The sequence below is a fragment of the Colius striatus genome, chromosome 3, assembly GCF_028858725.1.
Source record: "Colius striatus isolate bColStr4 chromosome 3, bColStr4.1.hap1, whole genome shotgun sequence".
Classification (NCBI taxonomy): domain Eukaryota; kingdom Metazoa; phylum Chordata; class Aves; order Coliiformes; family Coliidae; genus Colius; species Colius striatus.
This window is the reverse complement of record NC_084761.1, coordinates 92,058,609-92,085,501: the sequence shown is the minus strand read 5'-3', so window position 1 is coordinate 92,085,501 and position 26,893 is coordinate 92,058,609. Positions and strand designations below refer to the sequence as shown.

The 26,893-nt window shown below is 38.6% G+C and overlaps 1 protein-coding gene across 4 annotated transcripts in view; it reads right to left on the bottom strand.

Moving 5' to 3' along the window:
- FAM53A (family with sequence similarity 53 member A) overlaps nt 1-26,893 on the bottom strand; it is a 68,425-nt gene that overhangs the window by 28,422 nt on the left and 13,110 nt on the right. For 2 of the 4 annotated variants that reach the window (XM_061994065.1, XM_061994066.1), the window contains exons 2-4: nt 19,863-20,109; nt 14,161-14,215; nt 11,128-11,930 (exon numbers count right to left, since the gene is read on the bottom strand). In XM_061994065.1, coding sequence (XP_061850049.1) covers nt 11,128-11,930; nt 14,161-14,215; nt 19,863-19,940 — 936 coding nt within the window. In that variant the 5' untranslated portion in view covers nt 19,941-20,109. Of the gene's footprint in view, nt 1-11,127; nt 11,931-14,160; nt 14,216-19,862; nt 20,110-22,373; nt 22,456-26,893 lie in introns of those variants that run through there. The other 2 variants (XM_061994067.1, XM_061994068.1) reach the window with 2 other exon arrangements.

Below are 26,893 nucleotides of genomic sequence, written 5' to 3'. Positions count from 1 at the left end.
TGTACTCTTAAGTTAGCATTTTCCTGCCAGAAAACCCTTACAACTACATGTATTGCAAGCATAAAGGTTCACATACACCATTGAAAAGGAAAGATAATTCCACAGGGCAGCATCTCTGATAAATCCAAGAGAGTTTTTTTTCCCCATTTTTAGCCGAGTTACATGTTACTTCCATGCACTTGGATAAAATGCAGGAGTTTCACATGAAAAGCTCAGACAAGTCTGTTCAGAAGCCACACACTGTCATACTATCTGGTATGCCAAGCCTTATGAGATTCATTGTCAAATTAACTTATAACCTGACCTGCCTTTCTTATAGCCAAATTTTGGGAAGGTTTACACCATGTTTACCTTCCCCTGAAAGAAACACATAACCTAACATCTTCCTTCATTTTAGGAACTCAGACTCTTCTCACTTCCACTGGAATTCATCACAGCACACCAAAGAACTAACAGCCACGCTTAAGTCTCTGCAACTCGCTATCAACAGTAAAAGCTCAAAAGGCCTGCTCCCCAGTCTTTCCTTTCTAAGTTAGTCATGCCACAAAGGCTGTCTTTAGTCAATGCTGCTACACACATTTTGATGAAAGACTCAGCTTTTGGTACAAGAGTAACTCCGATTTCATCTCATTCAGGGTTTGAACTTGTTAGAAGTTAAAACTTAGTTTTATTACATCATTGTATTAGTTATTAAGCATAATATGTGGAGTTAAAAAAAGAAACACCTCAAGATTTTCTAGCACTTGACATTTAAAAATTATCTGGAAAGGAAAAAGGAGTAGCCTTGCTTATAGAAAACAAACATCAGTTTTCAAACACCACAGTGTTAAGAACTATGTAATTATAGATAAACCTTTTAACTGATGTTAACAAAGTCATGCCTAAAATAGAAAACTTTAGATACTTCCTACATTACTTTCACACAACAGATGTGCAGTTCATCTATTTAGGCTTGGAAGGATGAAAAAAAGCCATACAACTATGCATGAAATGACAAAATCCAAACAGGTTGTCAGATAGTAACATGAAGCCCAGTGGAAAATGCACTTTTCTAACAAGGTTAAAAAGCTGTCCTTAAACTTAAGGGAAATACTTATGCCACAAATGCGTACTCTGTAAAAATGTTAATACCTCCCTGAAAATACTTTTGCTATTTAAGCAAGTTCCTGCTAAAACAATGTACGTGGAAAGTGACAAACACTAGATGCTACACATGATTAAGTGCAGAAGAGTGTAAAAAATACAGATCTATTTAAGCTACATGAACTCAAATACAGGAAAAAAAATCTAGTTTGGACCCAACAGATCACATCTTGGGTGAAAACACAGACATAGCAGAGGAAATAGCTTGCTTCTCTGAAGTCAGAAGTCTGCACTGGCTTTTCTGTGTTAAGTTACTGCTCATTCCCCTTGGGGAACCTTGTTTGAGAAAGGTTTGAACCTGGTTTGAGAAACCATTTGTACTAAGCATCTCCCCATAGAACCTCCCCCCTATTGATTTATAATTGCATAGAACCAGGCTGTGTAGGTTTGGGGGTTTTGATTTTAGTTTGGGACTTGAATATGTTTAGAGTTTAAGTCCACTTATTAGTTATGTAAATCTTCACTACAGATCACAGTAATACAGGCTTTTTGTTCTGATGCAATATAGGTTAAGGAATTTTTTCTGTTAAGTTTTGAAAACAGCAGTTGGGGTTTTTTAACATAAGAATGTCAACACAGGAAGCAGCATCTATAAAACACTTCACAAAGTAAATAAGAAGACGACTGAAAAGGTTCATCACTTTCTACAAGATATTCATTTTGCTTAACCTATTTTACTGGAGTACTTTGAAGAGCTTTCAATTATTAAGAGACACTAAGTGAAACAGACTAAATATCTGACTGGGAACAGAGACCCATCTGAACGCTTTAGCTGGTCATACTCAAATTAAGTCTTCAGAACATTCTGCAAGAAGACCTAAGTCCTTGGCTATTATTTCTTACAGCAAAAACTGTCTAATTCATGTGTGATTCCTCTAGCTCTCCTAAAAAAAAATTAAAGGCAAAAAGTACAGTCATTCCTAATAATTTCACCAACCAGAAAACAATAACTGGATACAGACTCCTAGTCTCTAGACACCATACTTAATATCTGCAATCCCTCCTCCCACTCCTGCAGAAGTTGGTTTCAAATAGAGACTAAGGGAGCTCATATATTTTCATTAACCAGAAGACCAGGAAGCTTAAAATATTATCATGACAGTAGGAAAGCAATCCAAAAATACATACCACTATCTTTAAGTGAGTCTGAATGAGTTTTATAGTTTAAATGAAACTGCTTTTGCTTCCCACAAAAGGCTCTTTATCTGCTAAGGAAACCACATCCCTGGAGGCATTTGAAAGGCTACAGTGGATCAAATACTAGAAAAATATATATTGTGGGGAGTAATCATGCATCAACAGAGAATTAGACAGGATGATTTAAAACATCTTTCCTCGCTCACGATTCCCACAATTGGTTTTCACAGATTGATAGTAAGCCAAATGTAGTCACTCACACAAAGTTCAACTCACTGCTGTACATTAGTTTTTCATTTAATTTGAGGATACGAGAGGCATAATCACACTACATAGTAGATACATATTGCTCAAGCCAATTTTACCTATAATCTGAGCCAAAATACTTGGAAGTTTGCTAGCCATCTGTTATCCAGAGACAGGTGCAAAGAGTTCAAGAATATCTATGCTGTTCCACAGATGACAGTGGTGCTGAGATTATCTATCACTAGTAATCAGTGAAGTTTGCTCAAAAAGACACTCCATTTCATAACTGCCACTGAGGAGCGTGGATGTCAAGAAACTGTTCTAGCCTTCCACATATCTGATCTTCTCCAAAAAGTAGCTCTTCTCAATTTTAGCAATTCTCTAGCTTCTAAAGTAATTAGCAATGAATGTAATGCTTGACCAAGCTCTAGCAGATCAAAATTGATTTGCAATTCATTACTCAAAACCCTGTAGACATAGCAGTAGTTTGTTTTCACTAGGATGAAGCTTGGAGAACCTACAAGTACCTTATTGTATCCATTTCCATTCAGACATTTGTCTTCTAAGTCACAAGGCTGCCCTTAAAGAAAAAGTCACTTACACTTTGGAAATGCTGAAGTCCTTGGCCTCTTGCATGCAGGGGTACATTGTACAGGCAAAGAGCAGAAACATTTTCCTTGAGGTCCATTGCTGACTTTTTTCAGCTATAAATTAAGTTTATGTCTAGAATTACACAAGGGGGATTTAAACTACTGATTCACTTAGACAATTTTGATACCCAGGCTCCCTTCCTCTGAAAAAGACCACTGAGCTAAAATTATTTCATATGTTTTGAAACAGAAATCGTGTTCTCTTTTATTTCTTGGTTTATGGTCACTTACAGAAATTACTACCATGGGAGGAAAAAAAAAAGGCCCCAGAATTGTTTTTCAAAGCAAAGGTAGGCCAGGATTAGCTCTACTTTTCAAATGTGAAGTTAAAGGCTCCCCTTGGAATAGGTATTACATTTTCAAACTAGAACCAAAACTCCGTCAATGGCTCAATTGCTTCATTCATAGTTTTTCTTTGTGGTCCTTCCTCTTGTACACAGGCAAACTGCTAGAAAGCTAACTAATGTTGCATATTTACATTTACTACCACTTTATTGATCCCAATCACCCCCAGTTCAATCCTTCACTAAATAAAGCTCAACTGTATTGTGTTTTCCACAGGTCATATTCCAAAAGCTAAGACCATAAAGAGTGCCTTGAAGCAGAAGATACCTCAGTACGCTGTAAGGACATCTACATAAATTCATCACTGAAATATAAAGTGTCATCCCCAGGTAGAAAAACAAAAATCAGACCTATATTCTGACAACAAGATGCTCTATTAAAATCTTCTTGCAAGAGCACCACAAAAACATAGGTGATTGAGACCTGAAATTGTATTAAATACCTTCCCCAAGTCACACTACAGAAGTGCAGTGGGCTAGGCAGAGAACAGCCTCTGCTGACTTAACTGTATCCACAAGCAAAAAACACATCTACTCCAAATAACCTGTTTGCTCCCAATTTGACAGGAGGCTATAAGAGATAAGCTTTACATAAGCATCTCAAACTATTTAAAGCAACATGCTTACTATTTAGAGAACACAATCTGAATGAACTTCATGAGCCTCTACTTAACCTACTTCAGCAAGTCCAGACTTACAATGCTAGTAGGGTAACCTGTGAGCAAGGGACTCTTGATATCACACTAAACCAGCAGCCTGGGAGAAGTCTAACAGAAGTAAGCAGCTTCTCTACACTACTCATAAGTACAAAGTGTCTTTTCTATGTCCATATTGGAGTTCTACTTAGAGCAGTGGCACTGCTTGTGCAGCTTGGGAGCATGAATCCACTTTGGTGCAGCATAACCAAAGTGAATAAATCTACTTCAACTATGCCTAACAGGGCACACTTGGAAATTTGCTAGACAACAAGAATTCCAAGGATCGATGATCAAAAAAATCAGCAGCTTTAGAGCTTATTTTGCTCAACCATAGCAAGGCCACAATATGGCTAATTCATTTACCTATCCACATACTAAAAATTACAGTGACTTCAAAGAGCAACAAAACAAAATGAATACCTAATAGTTCCCAGATAGCAGCCACAAAGTTTTCCTACCCTGACTTAGATATTTTAATTAGTATTAAAGCAGCTCTCCCTTGGGTCTACTCACACTTCTGTAAACTGTCCCACACAAAGTAAAACTTCAGTAAGCAGATGCAGATATTCCACAAGAGAGATCAAGAATCAAAAAGGTCTCTGCAGGAAAAGTAGTGGTCATTTGATCTAAGTTCAGCTACAGCCCTCTGGATGTGTTCTTCCCTTCATAAAATACTGCCGCCGCATCACACCCTTCAGGGAAATATATCCCTCCCATTTATCTCTACTTGTGTACATTTTTAAACTGCTATGGAAATTGCCATCAGCTAGTCCCTCTGCTTATCCTCATACCTAAGTGATACTAGCCTTGCTTTTTTGGCCAGAACTGATAAATCTTTAACACTCAGATGTCATCTGTGAGAAGCCCTCCTTGCTGTAGGGATCCACAAAGCCGTCCAATCATTGTGATCTGAAGCATAAAGTCAATAACCATAAACCAAAGCCAATTTAAGCTCAATTTACTCTAAGGATCAGTTATTCAAGTGCCTTGCTGATTCAAAACCTTAAACTTCAAGAAAGAAAATAAGCATTCAGGTGGTTTGGAGAATGTGATTATGAACAGAGTTTACCAAATGTAACTGTTGTGGAATACTGTGGAGGCCCAAGATAGAATTAAAAAACAGATTACCAACAGAAAATAGATGTATCAGTAGTTGTCAGTTTGAACCACAGAAGCACGCTTTGAAGTCCTCAAGATGCACCCTGGAAGAAGCCAGGCCATCATGCCAGAGGAAGTATCTCATTGCACATTCATTGTTCCTGCATGCCTCAAAGCAGCTGTTCTCTACCAGGCTGGGTGCCAGGTGACAGTTTGGCCTGACCTGGTGTGGCACTCAGGATCACTGTCTGTACCAAGGAAATCCAGTAATATAAAATCCAGATGACTTCAAAGCATTTCTAAGAAGGCAGAAGCAGCCTATGCTAGGAAACCACAACTTCAGTCCCCGAGTTCTTTCATTGTTGAGAGACCCTTTAAACTTTCCATTGTGGTGTCTTACTCAGTCTAACCTTAAAGAAATGCCACAGCACTGAATAGTTCACAATCACAGAATGGTCAGTGTTGGAAGGGTCCTCTAGAGATCATACAGTCCAACTCCCTGCTAAAGCAGGTTCCCCTTGATCAGGGTGCACAGTAATGTGTCCCGGTGGGCTTGAAAACCTCTAGAGAAGGAGACTCCACACCATCCCTGAGCAGCCTATGCCAGGGCTGCCTCAACCTGAACACCAAAGAAGTTTTTCTTCACATTCAAGTAAAATGCCCTGTGTTCCAACTTGTGCCCATTACCCCTTGTCCTGACACTGAGTACTACAGAAAAAAAGATTAGCCCCATCCTCTCAACACCTGCCCTTTTTAATATTTATCAGCACTGATAAAGTCCCCCCTCAGTCTGCCCCAGGTAAAACAGCCCCAGGTCTTGCAGTTTTTCCTCATAGCAGAGATGTTTCAGTCCATCATCTTGATAGCCCTCCACTGGATTCGCTCCAGCAGTTCCCTGTCTCTCCTGAACTGAGAGGTCCAGAATTGTACACAGGACTCCAGATGAAGTCTCACCAGCACAGAGTAGATGGAGGGCCTTGACCTGCTGGTCGCACTCTTCAGACCCCCCAAGATACTATTGACACATTTGCTGGCTCATGTTGAATTTGCTGATCACCAGAACTCTCAGCTCCCTTTCCACAGAGCTGCTGATCACCCCCAATCTGTACTGGTGCAAACTACTGAAACTATAGTATGCTGAAACTTCCTTGGATAAAGCCAGCTTTTTTGTATTATCTATTTAGACAGACCAAAGACCAGGATTCAGGAAGGAGTAGCACAAGAACATAAACACCGGAAAGACTTCAAACTACAGTGTGATGTTTGATCTGAAACAGAATTCAGTCTCACTGTCACAATAAAACTTGCTTACACACTGAAAAACATGTGCAACATCTCGGCTTTTCTTTAGTTGTCACACCTCAGGTTCAATTGACGTCATTCACAGAGCAGAACATTTGAAAAAGCTCAGCACTGTCCTCCTCTTTTCAGTAAAGAAAGATTTCTACCCTCCCACTGCAGTTACCAGCCTAAATGTCACCTTTACTTATTCTCTGGCAGCCTCTGTGACAGAGCTTATTAGCTGCAGAAGAGGACAAGTCCAAAGAGGCTCTTTGTCATGCAGTCATCTTGAAATAGCAGGATGATGAGATGCATGCTGCAGTGAGGGAACCGACACTCCTCACTGGAGTCAGCTTCTTATTTGGGCAACCGTGAACAAACACTGGGTAGGCAAAGATACTGTGCTCCCCTGTCCTACAACTCACACAGTTATTCTTGCAAACGTCACTGAATAGAGAAAGCAACTTTGAGTCCTTGGGGGCTGAAAACAGCTATCATATTTTGTTATCTTTCCCTACAGTCTTTTTCACTTGTTTTTACAGCTGTCTTCATGTTCTAGAACGTTTGAAGTTTCACAAGTGTGCATTTTCATCTTCAAGTCCAGAAAAAGATCCTTCCTGAATTTAACAGACAGCTAAACAGGGGTGTACAGCAGTCTGCCTGATTGGTTCAATCCATTTCTATATATGTGAATTATTCATTTTGTTAAATAGTAGTATTTTTCACAAGAACTGGAGGTACATCATATTCTTTTCTAAGAATGCACAAAAATCTAAACCAGAGGGAGAGTTATATATATATTAGATAGAAATAAACAGTTGATAGTCTTAAGAGCTGACTGATTTCTTTCCTTCTTTAAAATAAAGGCACAAATTAGAATATTAAAGTGGCAACAGTAAAGGAGTAAGCCATGAACAAGAAACTAAGGACAGATTGTAAGGATAGATTCATAACCTGCTTACTCAGCTATGAGCTCTAAGCTTAAAAAGCAGTGAGAATGAGAACTTTGCTTTCAGAGTCAGGCTTTTGATTTTCTACAAGTTACATTTCACAAATTAGTAGTGACTGAAGTAGCAACTACCAAGTAGTTTTTTTCTAGAACTCAGTTGGCAGAAAACAGTTATAGAGTCAGAGAATTGTTTGGCTGGAAAAGACCTTTAAGTCAATCAAGTCCAACCACTCACCTCATACTACCAAGTCCACCAAAAAATCACATCCCTCAGCAGCTCATATTTAAATATCTCCAGGGAGGGGACTTCACCAGCTTCCTGGACAGCCTGTACCAGTGTCTAACAACACTCTCGGGGAACGAGTTCTTCCTAATGTCCAATCTAAACCTCCTCTGGCACAGCTTGAGGCCATTTTCTCTTGGCTTCCCATTCATTACTTGGGAGAAGATTTTGATCTCCACGTCACTACAACTTCTTTTCAGGTAGTTGTAGAGGATGATGATCATGTCTCTCCTCAACCTTCTCTTCTCCAGGCTAAACATCCCCAGCTGCCTCATCACTGCTCCTCAGACTTGTTCTCTAGATTCTTCACCAGCTTGGTTGCCTTTTAGGACATTAATGGGAAAAAAAAAAACAACAACAAACCCAAAACCAAAAACAACCAACAACAGAAAAACCAAACTCTAAATCAAAAACACCTCTTAGCTCCTCCTTCTAAAGCTTTACCTGACCAAAGCTTTTAAAGATCATCATTCATATACAACAGCACTTGCTTCAGATTAAAGTAAATAAATCACTTAGTTCTGATAAATACTGATTTGAGATAATTCCTAGCTGAGAAACCTTGAGCAACTTTGGCAGTTGCAAACTTGACAGATGCCAAACTCTCAGGACTCCAGAGCACAGGCAGACACAGTTGCAGACCCAAAACTCCCCTCTTCACAGAGTTGTGATTCCAATATATCACCAAAATATTAAATAAGCACTCTCCCTTCCCAACACCTTTAGATCTAACATAACATGCGTCCACTGTGGCTTAAGTTATCTGCAAGCAGTATTAATTACCTAATTACTGACCTGGTATTAAGCAACTAAGTTCAGCTTTTTAGGAAGCTAAAAGGGCATCAAAATATTTGCAGCAAAGCTAAGAACAAAAATCTTTAAAAGCATTTGATTTCAACATAGGTCTTTCATAAACTGTCTCAGAATTCAATTTGAAATCACAGGGAAGGTATTTTTGGAAACAATAAAGCGCCATCAAGATACATAAGAGAGGTGTTACTGAACTTGCCCTTACTGTAGTCCTGACTTGCACTGAGCTGTATGCAGACATAGAACACCCACTTCTGTGACACTTCAAAACAAGTCTTCTGCAATATTAGCTTACAATATTTTGCATAGCAGTAATTTTGTTGACGTTTAGAGAAAAAAGTTTAAGATCACAATATAAGTTACAAAGCATATACATCTGCCACAATTTGGGGCAGGAAGAGAAGGTAGGCTATGAAAAAATACTGGACTTTTAGCAGTGCAGTGGGTAAGCAAGCTGTCATTCTCAAAAAAATCCCAATATTGCTTGAAAAATTCAATTTTTACTTCAGATGTTTTCAGTACTTGCTTTTGGTTTTTAAGCAGATGTTTCCATTGAAGTTTAGCTTGTTTGGAAACCCATGTATTTCCAAACTATACTTTGTGCCTTTGATTAAACACACAGTGGTATCTTCATAGGAAGATTCTCCTGAAACAGCTGGAAAAAACCCATCAGGCCTTGACACTGCAGAATGAACTTTTTGTGATAAACTGGGTAGTTTATGCAACAAACATCATTTCAAAATAGGTCTTACAGGAAAAAGTGATCAAGACTGGCTGAATATTAGTCTCACGTACTTCTCAATTCAGTAGCAAATCTAAACAGCCAAAAACTTTCTATAGGCATGGGTTATATCAGGCTTTCTCCATATACAGCATTATATGGATTATTTAGAAGGTATAACAAGTAAATAAAACTTTTACCAGTCTGAAATACTACATCTCACCTTGAAGAATGCAATCAGCAAGTCTATCCAAAAAAGAAGCAGGCTTTAAGTTTTACATTCAGTTTAAGTAAAGAAACCTGCACTAGACCACACAGACAGTTAAAAGGCAGGAAAATCCACTAATATTTTTGGAGTACATTAGCAAACTCATCTCAGCAGTAATTAAGAGAGAAACAGATAAGATCTGATTAGCTAACTAGTTAACTTGCACCTTAACCAAAACTTGTAACAGCATCTAGTCATATCTAGAACAAAACTGGTTATGAACTCTGTCAATAAGCAGATCATTCTATTCTCTATGACTTCAAAACCAATTACCTACCCCAGCTTCCCAAAGTGCTATATTTTTAAAAGAAGAAAATCTTTTAAGCTATAAGTCATCTCAAAGGTAAAAGCAGAGATGCAATCATACAGATTCATGTCTACTTTGCTTGCTTAAACCAGTTAACTCTGTATATCCCACAGCAGACAGTTCAGTTCCAGTGCCTTACTAGTATTTTTCCCCACATATTTCCATGTAAAACCTAACACCAAGGTACTGTGGATTGGACTCTTTAGCCAGCATCCCATTCTATTCAGCTTTTTCTGTGCACAGTGCACCAAGTGCAAGGACACTGGTGCAGAACCATTTCACTTCCATATATTTTTATTGCTACTTCTGCAAACTGTATCCCCTTCCCATTGCTTAGATCTACTCCTAGAAACATCCCGAGCCTGGCATCTGCTGAAGGCAGCAGGCTGATATTCTCACATGCATAAAGGGTTCTCTGACCATAAGGTAAGACTCAATTTTGCATCTACAGAAACTTAATGAGCATCTTCAGTTTTAAACTGTAGTCCTTGCTTCTGTGGACACAGAAGCTTTGAAAAAACAAGCTGTGTACATGTGTTTGTATTACATAGAAAGCATAGATGTGAATTGAAGTTTTAAATGAGCACCTTCATCATCACATGAGTAAGTAAAATTCTGAATAACTAGAGTAAAACTCCTCTCAAGACAGAGCACCTGCAGTTACTGAAATAGAACATTACTTCTATTTCTGATTACTTATTAGCAGTTTAATTTATTTAATTTATATATGGGTTTGCTGCTTCTTTTTTAGCTAAATGGAATTACTCAAACTTTAAGAGGAGGCTCAACCAAACAGATTTGTACCAAAGTGACTTGAGAATCATTGCATGCTGTTCTCTGGGAACACAGTGGCATAACTTTTTTGCTATCCCATCTACCCCTCCTTTCCAGGACTACCTTGCATTTTAAAAACAAGCCGTTTTTCTTTGGCCTCTGCTTGAAGCATCTTTTCATAGCTCTTTCTACTCTATACCAAGCAGACTAGACTTCAAGAACTGGGCTTTGGGAGCACAAAGTTGCTACAGAAGATAGCACCAAGAAGTATAAGAAGCCTGATATACTGTTGAAGGTGATATACAGCACTACGAGAACACAAGCAAATCTGGAACTACTAGAAATTAATAGAGTTTATCTAGTAGTAGGTTCTCTTTGCAAGAGTTCCCTTCACACACTGAGGAAAGTAAAATCTCACCCGTGTCATTTTAAAAAAGTCTAAGGATGGCCTGTTCCATCGTACATCCTCCTCCCGTCTGCGCTTTAGCCGGCTCTTCTTCTCGTTCAGCACACAAGGCTGTGAGCGGCATCTCAACAGGCCCTGACGCCGGCTGAGCTCGGGTGTGGAGGTGGGAGTGCTGTTGGCTGAAGGCAAGAGATTTCCCGTCTCGGTGATGTGCTCCTGGGAGAGGGAGAGGCGGCGCCTTGGGTTAAAGTCACAAGGGCCTCCGGAATTCCAGCGGGTACTCGAGCTTGTGCTGCCCTCACTACTGTCCACAAACCCGCTGCTGGCAGAGGAAGGTCTGGGTACTGGTGATGTGTTGAAGCTGGTGATGGTGAAGACATTATTTAGCGACAGTATGTTCTGGGGCAGACTGATACTTGTGCTTCTCTGTAAGGTTGCACTTCCATGACTGTTGCAGCGTTGCAAAGTAGCACTACCGCCACTATTACAGCGTCTCTTTGACACAGGAGTCCAAACCTTTGAACTGCCAGGCTTCCATGGTGACCGACAGCGAGCCAGCTCATCTGGCTCGGAGAGGGACCTACAGTGGCGTTTTGTTGGTGGTGCCAAGGGCTGACCCGAGTTTTCATTTAGGTTTAATTCACTTATCCATCCTGACACCATAGACGTACTGGAAGATTCTTGCTGCCACTGCAGACTGCCATTACTGGCAGTGCCGGTGCTGAATGGGCACACTGGGAAAGGGTAAGCTGAATTCCTTGTTGTGTCAGTCTGGATTGGGCAACCTCCATTTAAAGCTTTCCAAGGACTCTCTTCTGAAAATAAAGACAGAGGTGAAAGATGCAAAGGAAAAAGACAAACTGTAAACCTTATTGAAGGTAAAACCATAAATCAAACTCAAACTTAGAAGGATAAGCCGAAAAATATCCATCTCTTAACCAAAGTTTCACACTACAGTTACATATTCATTTTGAAAGAGGCAGAAAACTCAAAAAACATTAAGACCAAAGTATTTCAAGCCAATCCAGGCATTCCAGTACATATGTACCTTGTTAATGGCTCTTCCTGTATACCAAAAGATTAGAGCACTTAGCAAGCAACAGGAACAGCTTCCTTACCTGCTTCCTAGTGCATGGCATATACCACAATTAAAACCTGTAACAGTGAACAGCCTATAGTACAACCAAAATGGATTAACAAGCAATGTGAGAACCCACCAGGGAATACTTCAAAAAATAAAAGAGGAGGATAATCTCTTTATAGACTGCTGTCCTTCATTTAGCTGTTATACTTTTCTATTAAGAATACCTTACTAAAGAAAAGTTTCTAAGAGAGGAGTATTCACATTCTGTGGTGTGAAAAGCTTTAAATTAGAAACAGTATGAAGATAAAATCAGACTGCAGATTGTTTCCTTTTTTTCTTGCTCATACTGAAGTGTAGGGAAAGAAAAAAAATCTTAATGCATAAAATAAAGTGAATATCCTTTAAGAACCTGCTGCAAGTTTTCCTATGAATACAGACATAACCCATGGTGCACAACTTCTCATCTGAAGTGGCAATGCTGGGTTAAAAGCAGTCTGCCAGTGAAGCCTCTCACTCTTTTGTGAAGAGTTTCTTTGAGAACATTCTGCACATTTTACAGCTGTTCCTCCACATTATACAATGAAGTGTAAGAAGAACTACAGCAGACTTTGGATTTGCAAATTGAAAAGCAGCAAAACTGTGGGCCAGTGAGTGCTTCATGCTTGGGTAGAAAAATTGCTAATTTAAACCAATTAGCCAAGAAGGTTTCACTTATCTCAGCTTTAAATAAAGAATATTTAAAATACCAAGTTCTTTCCTTATGCCTATTTTAAGAATCCAAATATAGTCTAAACATTAAATACTTGTATATTCTTAAAGCTGGCTGCCTAAACTAAGTTTTAGGGTAATCAGTAGATTAAAGATTTGCTGAGTAGCTTTAGGAGTTGCAAACGCGAATAGTTGTACATGTTCCATGCTCAAAGTATGTCATGGATTATCCTGTTTATTTCAATCTTATTTAAAGAACACCCTATTGTCTCAAAATCATTTAACTGTGCAGACAGCTGGCCTATTCAAACAACATGTTTTATTAGAATTCCTCTGTCCTTCCTCCTCCATTCTTTCAGATGGGTACAACCACATACTGTGCTTTGCCTTAAGCATGTAAGCTCTTCAAGGCAGGGACCATCCATAACTCAATGCAAGTAAAATAGCCAACACAATGGGATCCAGATAGTGTTTGAAACTCCTAGCATCTACTGTAGGACAATTTCCTAGCTTGGGCTGGCCTGATTTTTAAAAATCCTTAGGAAGCTTTCTCCCAGGCTGGAAAGTTGGTTTAGTGTTCACTTTAAAAAAAGCCAAGAGTTGCACATGTGTTTCAAATGTTAAATTTTAAGTTAAAACACCATTTCCCTTTGAAACCTCAAACAAACCAAAGATTCACATTTTATGGGGAATTCCATTCAGCAAATAAAAAAATCCTCCACACATGGAGACACAAAAGAATGTGCAAAATTTCATCTCCATACCTTTATAAAGCAAGAGTAAGCTTCCATATCAATAAGTAGCATTTTTATTTTTGCAAGATAAAACTTACTCTAATAGGACCAAGGGAGGTAAAGCAAGTAACACTTCTATGAAGGCACTGGACTTCAACTTATGGTTTGCATCATGCTGGATATTCTAGGTGGCAAAGCATGTAAGAAAGTGTGTAAAGATGTGAAAGCTTTCTGCCAGCTGAGAAACCTGATGTTTAGCTTGAAAAACAGCATCTCCGTGCTTCTGTACATCATTGCAGACAGTGAACCAAGAAAGTGTTACAGGGGCTTTTACTATGCAAAGCAGATCACAAGTACAAAACTAACAACCAGCCATTCCCAGTATTGTTCAAAGAGCAGCTTAAACCAGCAGGCTCTACAACAGCATGCTCCATCCCCCTCACCTTATTTACAAAAGAAAGGCTGCCTGCTATACCAATTACCTCAGTAAAACACAACCAAGGTTTCTGAAGAACTTACCGTTGATTTCAAAAGGGAACAAGCTGCCATTTTTGTTCAGCTTCTCAGACGAATACTGAAATTAATCAGAAAAAGAGTTTTAACTGTGTGAGAGAGTCTCTATCTCAAGGAAATTGCATGCAGTTTTCAGTTTCCCTACATGTGCATTTAGCAACATCTTCAAAAGGGTGAGGTTTTGCTGGGTAGCTTGGAGAAATTCCTGAGCAGCTGACACTCCTAAACAAAACCTCTGGCATCCAACTCTCTGTAATGACTGCTGATGTATTACTAAGTATCAAACTGTTTCAAAAGTTGCAATGTTATCCCACGTGAATAAGCTGCAACGTTAAAAGTGATAATTCCCTCTTAGAAAAAATGATTGATCCCAGTCTCATTTCAGTGGAGAGGAAATTACAGTCTGACAATCAGGTTTCCACTTTCAATATACAAAATAAGTTAAATATACAAGCTCTAAAGGGACCTCAGAGTGAATATTGCCCAAATCAGGCTTTACTAGTGTTTCATATTTTCTTAAGAATCAGTGGATCAAAATGTTAGGTCATAAGAGTACAAAACCTACTTTTTAAAAGTCTCTCCTATCCATAAATCATCTTTTGCAGACTGTTAGTTTTTGAAATCAATTTCTTGGTGAGAGTTCACTACTTAGCAACAATTTAAAGGCCATGCATAAAGTCCATGTGTAAAGGGCTTCAGAATTTATTATTCAACTTCATCAGTAGCATCTGTACAGTAAGACATTTGAATGCAGAATGTCTTGCATTTCCTTTACCTAGAAAAATATTACTGCAACGACATTCTTAAATAGCCTACATTTTTCAGACAAAGAACAGAGCTTGCTATCCAGCCTCCTAAAGAGGAGTTATAAATAAATGGCTTAAGGTTCCAACAGAGCCCAAGGGCCATTATTTATTCCCCCATCACCACCTCAGGATAGAGAGGAAGACTGCTTTAAAAAAAGAGCAACACGTTTTATGTGAACATTGTTTTTTGTGTATAGCCAAAGACGACAGTATTGTACATACATTTCCTTTCCAGATACAAAGTCAATTTTTAAACAAACATCCTTGGGCTACAAAGCTTTTATTTCTTTCTGTGTAACATCACACAGAGCTAGTGACAACTTTATATCCTTGAGCCCCACATAAGATACAAAAGCTAAGCTATGGTAATAGTCTCTTGGTGTTATTGTTTTAGAGGTAGAAAATAATGGAACAGATGAATGAACAGGACAGCCATCACTTTAATTTTTAACAACCTCTGCATACTAAACAAGCCATTGGATTTTTACTTCACATTTGCATCTGTAGATACATTTATTTACAACTTCCTTTTAAAGAAGGCTACTTTAAGTAAACAGCAGAACCCCAAGTTTGACTCTCCATCAGATGTGCAGGTAATTAGCCCTATTCAAAACATCTGAAGTCTGCACCTTGACAGCAGAAGCTGCAGTCAGTTTTACTAGTTTGCTTCACATAGTATACATACTGAAAAAGCTAGAATCAATCCCTTACTCTAAATACCTATAGCTATCAAGAGTTCTTAATGGTAATAGTTATATTTCAGCTGTCCCTGAAGGAGAAACTAATTAGATCTGTAGATAAGGTTTTGCAGTAAATTCTCCCTCTCCAGTTTTCTACAAACAAAAGGCAATACTGTTCTATTCAATTATCAGATAGTAGTTAAGGAAAATTTTGTTTGGAACAGAATTCTGTGCCAAAAAAAAAAATCTTAAAACTAGCATATCTTGAACCACGTGGAAAAGAGCAATAGGAATTACCTCTTCACAACTAGGGATGTTTAGAAGACTGCTCACACAGGCTAAGATCTCGAATGCTTAGAAAGAACAGAACTCAGGCATTTGTGAAGAGAATCATGTTAAAGACATTTGGTTGAAAACTATATGTAAAACCTTAGTATCAATCTAATAATTGCAACATGGTATTGTCCTTAAGGTTATTTGATTACCTGCACTTTAACAACCTTAAAAAGCCTTGTCCATCAGGTAGAGACTAAACTACTACATCTTTGACAGCCACCAAGTACTGAAAGCAGTTTTCAAGCAGGACATGGAAAAAGTACCATCACAAACATACATATCTGTACAACAGAGAACCACTGCAGTGTTCTCTAATGCAGTCAGCAACTCCATCCTTCAAGCTATTTCTCATCAGCTTCTAATGAAGTCTGTACTCAGTTCTGTGACAAAGCTGACAACTGCAGCCTGTTCTCTTAAGAGATCATTTATACAGAACCCTGTTAAGTTATAATGAGGTGCTAATTCTTTGGAGATTCTAACCAAAATCCCTCACTAAGAGTGTCAAAGGACATCACATGCATAAGAAGGAGAGTAAGCTGCACTATTTCCAGGAAAAGCTAAAACTAAATAAAAGGTGCACTGAAATAAGGGGTGACCAAGGGGAGAACAAGAATGTCCTTCATGATACATATACTTGGCTACCAGAAATACTGAGAAACACTGATAGCAAATTTTAATGATATCTGGAAGTCCAAACTTGACTAAACACAAACTTGAGTAAATTGTTCACAAGAAGGAGGTTCTTTTTATCCATACAGCACATAGCAGAAGTCCCACTAGATATTACTGTAAGAGGGTACTGACCCAGTTTATCAGCTCTCTGAGTTTGGTTGCACTCTACCCTCCCCTATTCATTGCCTTTGTGCTATGGTCTACCTGAAGCTTCCTGAATGAAGAGCTCTTTCTATGCTCATGAAGAGATTGTAATCACTAAGAACTTTGACAGTGAAGTCTGCTCCCTTAGAATAAGGCCAAATTATACAACAAGGTCAAACTCAAGAGGTTATATACATTCATTTTCCAACTACTGCTTTTTGAACAAAAGTTTAAAAAACAAACCCACCAAGACCTGATCCCTCTTGAGAGCTTTCTAGGTGTAAAAGTGCACATTTGAAGATGGACACATACAAAACAATGAAACTACAAGTTTCAGCTAAGATTGCAGTTGCTTGCTTCGTGCAAGAAAGAGGATCTATTTTGAAATGCTTGTTCAAAAGAAAAACCTCTTTTGTGCATTCAGAGAGATCATGCTCTGAAGGAAATGAATTGCGTGGTATGACATTTAAGACAGCACTGCAAGCTTCAATTGGTTTACTGAGTCTTTGCAGCTGTTCTTTCATTACAATATTCACTTAAGACACCTAGTCTTTAACTGAGCAAATGGAAGAGGCACACAAGTGAGACTGACAAAGAATTATAAATTACATCACTAGTTTAAGAAGCACTCTTTGCTAGCAAGAATCCAACTGTAACAAAAATAATTCTAGCTATTCTTCTACATACACGCCAATCTACTACATTAAGAACCTCACAGCCTCTGCTGTCCTCACTCAGAAGGATTTCCTGATCTTCATAATTGAAAACTAATTTCTTTACTTTCAAGGCATCTTTTATTCAAGTTCTTTTAATTTATCAGCTTCCCAAACCACAGGAAAGTTGGAGTTTATTAATTAAGCACTAATTTAACCACTGCCACATACACAAACTGCTCATTGTTTGAGCAAGCCATGCCAGACCTCCATTTCTCTACTAAATATCCTTCAAATATGACTACAGAGGAAGTGGTGCGGAGAAGCATTTGACTTTCTCAGAATGTGAAGAAGTGATCAAGTCACATCTTAGACTGAACCCTCAAGTCTTTCACCTAGTGACTTTCCATCCAAGAAAGTCAGCCTAATTCTAAGTCTTTCAACACAAGGCAGTTTCATGAAAATTTGAGGTAATGAAAGCCCATGTTCACAGAAGAGGTTTAACAGCAGAGCTTCTTCCTTCCATGAACATTTGTCTGGAGATGTTTATTTTTTTTTTTTTTCTTAACACCTTGCATCTCACACACTGTTACTTCACAAGCCAATACTATCTTCTACACAAATAACAAAAATGTACAAGCGTGGCCATAACATACAGAAAACCCCTCAAGAGTCTTAAATTAGATTCAAGAGACAGATGGTGATTCAAAGAAACAGACACCAACTATTTTATATAATAATGCTGTCCACTCATGAAAACCATATTATGCTTGCAGAACATCTCACTGAGGTACAGTCAACTAATCAGGGATATCATTCTACCTTGTAAGCTACCATGTCCACTTGAGATGAAAACTCAGGAAAACCTTCCTGCTTCTACAGCAGGAAACCAAATCATTTGGCTTGTTCTGAAGGCAGGTGCAGCACAAGACTGTACAGCCTAACTGAACATGTACTAGCCAAATGAATTACACCAGCTTGGAAAATTAGCTTGTCATTTAACAGAACAGTAAAAGCAGCTGCAGCCAGCATTTTACAATATATCCAGGCAACAGGTTAAGAAAGGTACTTGGTCATGATACAGTGCACTTCCATTTGTGTAAACTAAGTCCTATACATGCTGTGTCTGTGCCCAGTCTGGCTAGCTGGAAGGTAAATAGTTTTGAAAGAGCTATTCTTTCTTTTATAACCTTCATTTATGAGCTGTATTACAGAATAGCATTTCCCCAGCTATTTTATCTACTTGTGCCAAGGTGAACACTTTTGCAGATGCACTGTGAAAGGGACTATGAAACTGATAAGGGTTAACATTAACCCAGTCAAGACAGGTTACTCTTCATCCTTGACCAGCTCACAAGATGATTCACCATATGGTTCCACTGAACTTTGTGCCAGCACAAGTAATGAAAGGTGCAGGCAAGAGCATTTCAGAATTGCTCTAAATTGCTGTTGCTATCAGAAAAAGAACTGCAGTATTAACCCCCACTTCTTGCCAAAAAGTCTAAATGTGTTAAAGCTGATTCAAGACCTCCACTAGCAGACTGTTTCTCTTAAAACTCAGCAATTGTCTTCAGTGGAAAAAGTGTACTTTTTATTACCTTAGGTTCACATTTGGTCAAGAAGCCATCATTTGGTCCCATTAATCCTTTTTAGCAGGGAGGCAATCTAGTTGCACACTTTTAGACACATTTTCTCCTCCATTTCTACACTTCAAGCTGCCATTGTGCACAAACAGAACTTATCCCTACCCTCATAACCCAATAACTGCAAGAACTAGAGCACTTACAAAAATCAATTACTTGATGGATTAAAGGAGAAGAACAGGAGAAAGATGAAGGTAAAACCACTGATGAGACTGCAATTTTCCATTCCACTCTTTTTCACACTTTGTTGTAAGTATAGATAAGGACAGAAATAACAAACAACCAACCTACAACATATTACAGCATGCCAACACATTCCTATATAGGCTCTACGCAGTGTAAAAACAGCAATACAGACTTCTCTGATTTTACAAGTCTCTGGTCCAAAACCTACAGTGAGTATCAGTAAAAAGATAGCTCAGTTTCTAAGTTTATGCAAACTTCAGTGCCTCAAAACCTAGAAGTCACCAACTGCCAAGCATAGAGGCAAGTACTGCTACTGGTTATAGGTCATCACTGGCTCACACCTAGGCTCAGAGTTTAGTTACAAGTCATGAGTGTGCCAGTTTAAGATCACCACAGATTCCCCTATAAAATGCAGATTCCAAGTGCTTCATCAAGCTAGCCAAAGAAAAAATACATGTTGAACAAGCACTTTTAAGAGTGAGCATAATTTCAAGGCTGTATATCTACATATATATTGTGTAGTTTTCATTTACTGTTAACGTACTTTGCATTTCATGTTTATTACATGATATTTTGGTAGGTCCTTACCAGGTTAATATTGTATGTTTTACATGTCAGATCATCCAAGCTCTGGTTCTGTAGCTTTTCTGTTATTAGTGTTACCATGGTAGTTGTTCCTTTTCCACTGCTCACATAGAAGTGTTGGAGGCTCCTCAATCTCTTGTTTCAATACTCATGAGCCATTTCTGGTTTGGTTTAAAGTCTTGAGATTTACGCTTCCATCTTCTTGCCAAAGTTTCTTTCCAAATGTTGTCAGTGTATCATGTCTGATTTTCTGTAAGATTGGGGCAGAAAAGGAAAAAGTCAGAAAAAATCTTGCATAATTAGGGTTGTAGTAACAGTGTTTGGACCACTCATTCGTGCACATCTCCCAGTCTGACCAATGCTATTGCCTGGCATTTCAGATCACATGTCTCTATTCATAAAAGAATACCCCTATTGAGTTTTCATTGATTACAGCTTCAGAAGGGAAATGACACTCATGTATAGTAAAGATCAGGATATTATTCAACTGTTTCCTACTATTAAATTATTTCTGCCCAGGATTTTTATCACAGGCAAAAGGAAAGCTTTCTCTCATTTAAACTGCTACTGAAGCTGCCCAGATGGGTTGTTGAGTCTCCTTCTCTAGGGACACTGAAAACCCCTGTGTGATCTACTCTAGGTAGTCCTGCTCTGGCAGGGGGGTTGGATTACATGATCCTTCAAGGTCCCTTCCAACCCTTAAGGTCCTGTGATGTCTTAGCCAGGTATACTACAACAGCATATGACACATGAAGATAAAGATAACTACCATACTGTTCTGTAACACTGTTTGCCATTTTAAGACATTCTACCATATTGTTTCATCACTAAACCCTTCTTACAAAGCAGGGTGGAGCAGTGGATAGCTCAAATGTTGCATCCACTTCCCAAAACCTAAGCTACTTTTAATGCATTCCCTGTGCATTTTCTTTTTTAAAGGTTATGTAATTGTTACCTGTCAGCAAACACCAGATCTTAAACTTGTAATCAGGACAGGTTACCACACACATAAAAGCATCACTGACAAAAGCTTACATATCTTTATCCTGTGAGCAGTCACCTAAATCAAAAGCACTAGGTTCACCATCTGCCTCTATCTATCGTAAATACCCTTTATATCATTAATTTCCTCCTCTCTTCACTCAGCATCAGTAATCTTTAACCGCTGCAATATCATTCCTAATCATCTTCTAACACTCTTTATTAGCTGGTTATTTTCACCCCAGCAAACAGACCCTTGTACTTTCCTCAACTCCACCTCATTCTTCCACTTCAATAAAAAACCCAACCAGAACAAAACCACAGGACTTCAGCTTCTTCATTCCCCTTCTGTCATCAAGCCTTTCAGGCTCACCACAGTTCTCAAATTCACTTCAGCTTTCAAAACCAAGTTTATATTTGTGTTAACTGTAATTTCTTCACAATACCTTCAACAACCTTTTCTTCCCATAATTTTGCCTTACTGTGTTAACAAAAATATCTTTTCTCAACTCATGATGATAGTCTGTTAGTGACACATTAAGCATTCTTGCTTATGATTTCAGCTGGTCAAGTGTTTTTAGTGACTGCTTGGCAAATTACGACATACAGGATGAGATCCACACAGGTGTTTCCAAATTTAAACAAAGCAACATGACTCTTTGGATCACTCATGATAGGACCTGAAGTTTACTTCCATTTACTAGGTTTTTAAGTCTAAAATAATAAAAAGCATGCCAGAAAACAGCAATTTTCGATTTATGTTTCCATAAAGTACTTCCTCTTTTCCACACTGCTACTTATCAACTGTTTAAATAACTAGTAGTAGAAAAAAGTCACTTGAGTCCATGACTCAAGGTAAACTCATTTCAAACCAAGATATTAATAGTATTAATAATAAAAGTAGTGTTAGATTATCTTTTATACCAGTTGCCTTTGAGTACATCCTCAAAGGACTTCCGTATGCTAACTGTACACTATTTCACCTTCACCGATGTCTGATACATCACAATCAAAAATTCTGCCCACCTTTTGGCTCATACTCATATCTACTTTTATTTGCTGTAACATTGCTTACAAGCGTTTCTCAACCACAAATAATGCTACCCAGGTATCTGGAGACTCCCCCGTCGGTTTTTACTCAAAATGTCCTATCTTTCAGGAAAGCATCCAACAACTTGAAATATTTACCAGATCTTGTCCTAAAAAAAATCACACCAAGTCAAATACCAAAAACACTCAAGTTCACTCAATGTGTGGGGTTTTTTTCTCCTCAGTGAAAAAAAGTAAGTCTAATAAAACTACCAAAGACAGCAGAAGAACAAGGTTTTGATTCGTAATCAGTTAGCTAAAACGCTTATATCTTGCTTAGTTCTTCTAGTTGTCAGATGGTTCACTGAAATTAATAACACAATAGAATAAGGAAAAAATAGACAGAATATTAATCTTCCAGTTAATGAATCACTCATTCAACTGCATAAAAGGATAAAGGGGAGACAAATTAAACCACAGAAACAGAGTTGTACAGTTATTCACATTTTTAATCCCACCAGCTACTGAAAGTAGTTCTTGAGAGTTGTGACTGCTCAGGTCCTGACAGTGTACAGCCCAATCACTTCTGAAACACAGAAAAGTGGAAATTTAAAAAAATTACCCATTCTGGCAACTCACACTTACCAACAATACTCAATTGTGAAAGATTTTTTAGTAAGCATTTAAGGGCTACATGAGACAGACAGATGTTAGCCAGACAAACCTCCACTTACCAGCTCCATGTCTCTACTGCTCTACTTCCTATCAGCAAATTCCATTTCTCAATACCAAGCACAAACCCTAAGCATAGAATCACAGAATAGTAGGGTTGGAAGGGATCTTTAGAGATCTAGTCCAACCTCCCTGCAGAAGCAGGTCAACCTAGACCAGGTCACATAGAAACATGTCCCGGCAGGTCTTTAAGACCTCCAAGGAAGGAGACTCCACACCCTCCCTGGGCCAAAAACATACTTAGAAGTGAATTCCTTCCTCATCCTCTTGATGTGCTTCATCTTACATTATGGACTAGCCTTACCCAGAACTAACCTGCTCTGAAACAAAGCCAGAAGGTTCATTGCAGCCACCTTTAAGTGTTTGGCATGCTGCACTAGCCTGCTCCAAAGCAACCCAGCAGGCCAGGCCATACACTGTCCACATCACTACTAACTGTTACACATTTACAAATCTGTTCATACTGGGCAGCCCTTGCTAATGCTGACATAATGAACATTTAAGTGGAAAAAAAGAAAAAGTTACCACCACCACATTTCTACCAGTGAAAGCCATTCTAGGTTGCTGTTTGATATACCTCAGCTATCATCACAACTGTCAACACGTTTTCTTCCCTGGCCGTTTGTTGCCCTCAGCAGTATGCCAGCACAAGTGGTTTTGCTACTGCACAGAGAACTAGATCAAGGAACTTTTAGACTGGATAAAAACAAAACTGTTTCCTTTTGTTTCTGTGAAAGGTTGTTTTTTGCAGCTGGATAGGTCCCCAGTCTGGTTTGCCATGAACTGGACACAAATGCTCATGTGGGCACACTGTGGGATGCTGACACTGCTCATTAAAGTACCTGTCCAACTACAGCATCAGGAAAAGAAAAAGAAGAGCCACACAAGAAAGCCAGTTGACATTAGTATTTCCCACACTGAGTCAAGTACATCTGGCTATAATTAGGAATTAGATATCCCCTTCCAAAGCATGGTTTGAGCATGTTTTGCTCTTGTTTTCCAATTTATACTCCTTTGACTAGTTAAACTTAGCAGCAAAAATCATCTTAAGCTGTCCTTGCAACCTCAGCACCTTAAAGTGACCAAAGTCCAGGTTCACTCTAGTTCTGCTATTTATACTCTATCAGGAATTGCTTCCATCATGGTTGCTGATTTATATTGGCTGTGAGGAAATAAAAGAGTTATACAAGTCCCCCTAGCTTTGCTATGCTGTTGTCATTTTAAACTCCATCAATATATATTTTCAAGCCTTACAAGCTTTTGGCCCTCAGTAACTCCTAGAAGAAAGCTCTTTGCACTACAGAAAATGCCTCATGGTATTTTCACATTTTTGGGATTTTTTGTTTCAAGATCCTCTGTTGTGGTATGTATTTAACATACCCACAGAGATAGTAAGCTGTTTATGTACCTTATCCACTGCATTCTCTTTCCAAAGAGTTGGTTTAAAGCAGCTAACTTTTTCAGTCTCTCCTTATGATGCCCTTCATGCTTATCAGGCTGAATCCCCCTCAAACTGCTCAGCACTTCAAACTAATTGGATTTTCAGTCATAGGAATCATTTGACCATCCTTATTAGGACAACTTGAATCCTGCTGAATTTGCATTTCTCCAGCTGCCTTACAGCATAGACACTGCCTATCACTGTGAGGACATGCCCTGCTTTCTACACAACCTGTACCCCAAAGATACGCACCTCTGCCGTCACCAAGTCTCTACAGATAGCAACTGAGCCAGGCTCGCAAGTGCAGACATAAAGGTACTCCAAGCTTTGAGGTAATAATAATAACAGCCCTTGGAGCTCCAACTTGGATGAAGTCCTACAAGATTATGACTGTTTTTCCCTTAGCACACCATATTTTATGGAGCCTGATTAGGTAGAGTGAGAAAGTTGAGCCATCCAAGACAAACACGTGTAACAAAAGATGTAAGTCAGTCTCTGTACTGGGAGAGATCTAATCTTAGTGGGATCTCCTTAAGCTCGGGGATAGAGGCAAGAGGTGTGGGGAAAAGAAGCTATTTTTATTGATGAAAGGTAGACTAATGAAAAGGGATAAAATAAATGGAATATAAAAATCAAGCTCCAAATGCAAGCCAAAGCTAACATTCCTCACAACTGCAGAATGAGCTGTGATGGAATCAGTATCGCCATTATCCCTGATTTAAAGTTCTGCTCTATGGCACATTCTGAAGTCTGAGAAAAGTAAAGATTTATTACTCTGTCTTTCCAATACTACTGAAGAGGAGAGGTTTTATTTCTTTAAATGTTTAGCGACAAGTAGTAAATGACTTGTAAAATCTCTGCCAAGATTAAGGGCAGAGATAGATGAAAAGAAGCACTCGTGTCACGAATTCTGTATCTTCAGTGACATCACTAGGATCTTTTTTGGGAAGACTACTAAAAATATGGATTACCCAACCCCTCCCAGTCAATTAAAGGATGTCAGAGGCTCATCCAATTTGACAACCTGCTTTCAAAGAGATGAGAAGTCCTGATGAAGAACATAAAGTCAATTCAAAAAAAAAAAAATGTCTTCTTGGCTCTAAGAAAGTAAGGCAGCCAGACTCATTTCCAACCCACTCCTCCTCCTCTGCATCCTGCAGGACAAAATGTTCCAGTAACAGCTCATCTCACTGGGAAAATTTACATTTGTTTGAAACACTTCTAACAATTTCTCCTGTCTCTGGAAGTTCCATCTTGGATACAGAAGAAAGGATCACAAGATTTTAGATGATTTCCCCATAGCACAAATGTAGGTGTTTCTTGGTCATAATTCCATTTTTTTCTGCCTATAGGTCTAATATTACCCAGTGAGAACACAGAAGGTTGTTCCCTCTTCTGTTCCTTACATTATTTCCTACTCTTTGCTTGGAGAGCTACATGGAACCATTATTACCAACAATCCCAAAGGTGTACTTAACCAGCTCCCAGCAGAAGAAAAGGATTAGCTAGAGTCAAAATTCCAATTCGGATAAGTAGGTCCTTTCAAATATTATCTCTGCTTCAGCAAGCCAAAGCAGCTAATCACCCCAGCAGTACTAACTCAAGATCTAGATGACTTTGCTACTAGACTCTAGATGAAAGATGGTTTGGGTTTTTTTTGCCTCCTGGCACTTTCTGCAGTGTCCAAGAAGCCGTTCAAAACTGAAATATCACACAGAACTGATCAAGTCTTAACAGAGCATTGTCTAGTCCCATCCTCATTATGCTTAAAGCAAGATTAAGTTGGAAGACCAGCTTTTTAGAAACTGGTGATTTCTTTTATGTCATCTGAAAGAGAGCTACATAATGTCTAGTTTATTGCAATGCAAGACTTCAGCTTCCAAATGGAAAGAGAACATTCCATCCTAAAATTAAACATTATTTACCACAGTACTAAGGACTTGACAGGGAGGCTAAGCGTTCCTTGTAACCTAAGTCTATTGCTAACAACTTTCAGCCCAGAAAGATTCCCAATAGCAGGCATTTAAAGAGAATTATTTGGATTCCATACTTTTCAGCATTCATGTGCAGAATGGGTTATTCTACAACCTACCAAAATTCCACATTTAATCTAATTTAGTCTAAAAAAAAAAATATCAAGCGTTTTAATTAGAATGTCTCCTGCAGCTATAGAACTATCTATTAATGCTTTTGGGGGGTAGGTACTCGAGGAGGACACCTTAGTTTCCAGCATGTTATAGAGATGCTCTCCTAATGCACAATTAAGTAGCACTCCTATTTTATGAGATTCTTTACAAAGCAACTAAGAACAGTGTATTAGAACAACAGTTCCTGACAAAAGTGACAAAATCTATATAACCCAAATTAGCAATCTACAGATACTATTTCACAACCATCTAGCAAGTCCTGTTTAAATAGTAGTTCCTCTCCCTGAAGAGTTCAGATGTAAGGCTGAACTACACACACTACACACGTTATAACTCAAAATGAAGCTGAAGTTAGTTCCAATGTTCACAATTCAAGTGTTTCTTTAAGACTAAAGATATTTCTTGAGCTACAGAATCTCTTAGCTTTCTTCAGGCAGTGCTCATAAGACAGTTTTTATTAGAAGGAAGCCTCAACATTATGACGTGTTCAAGCCTAGATTAAGGTTGCCACAGCTCCAGCACAAATCTGCAGAAAGAGACAAGGAAAAATATGCTAGAAGGCATGTTTTATATTAACCGATGGCCACTGGAGTCAAGTTTCTCAGATATTCCACAGGCTCCGGAAGCATGAGCAGTATCAAGAGCTCAAAACTGCCTGCTGAAGAACATACTTCACTTAATGTGCAAGACAGGACTGTATTTCA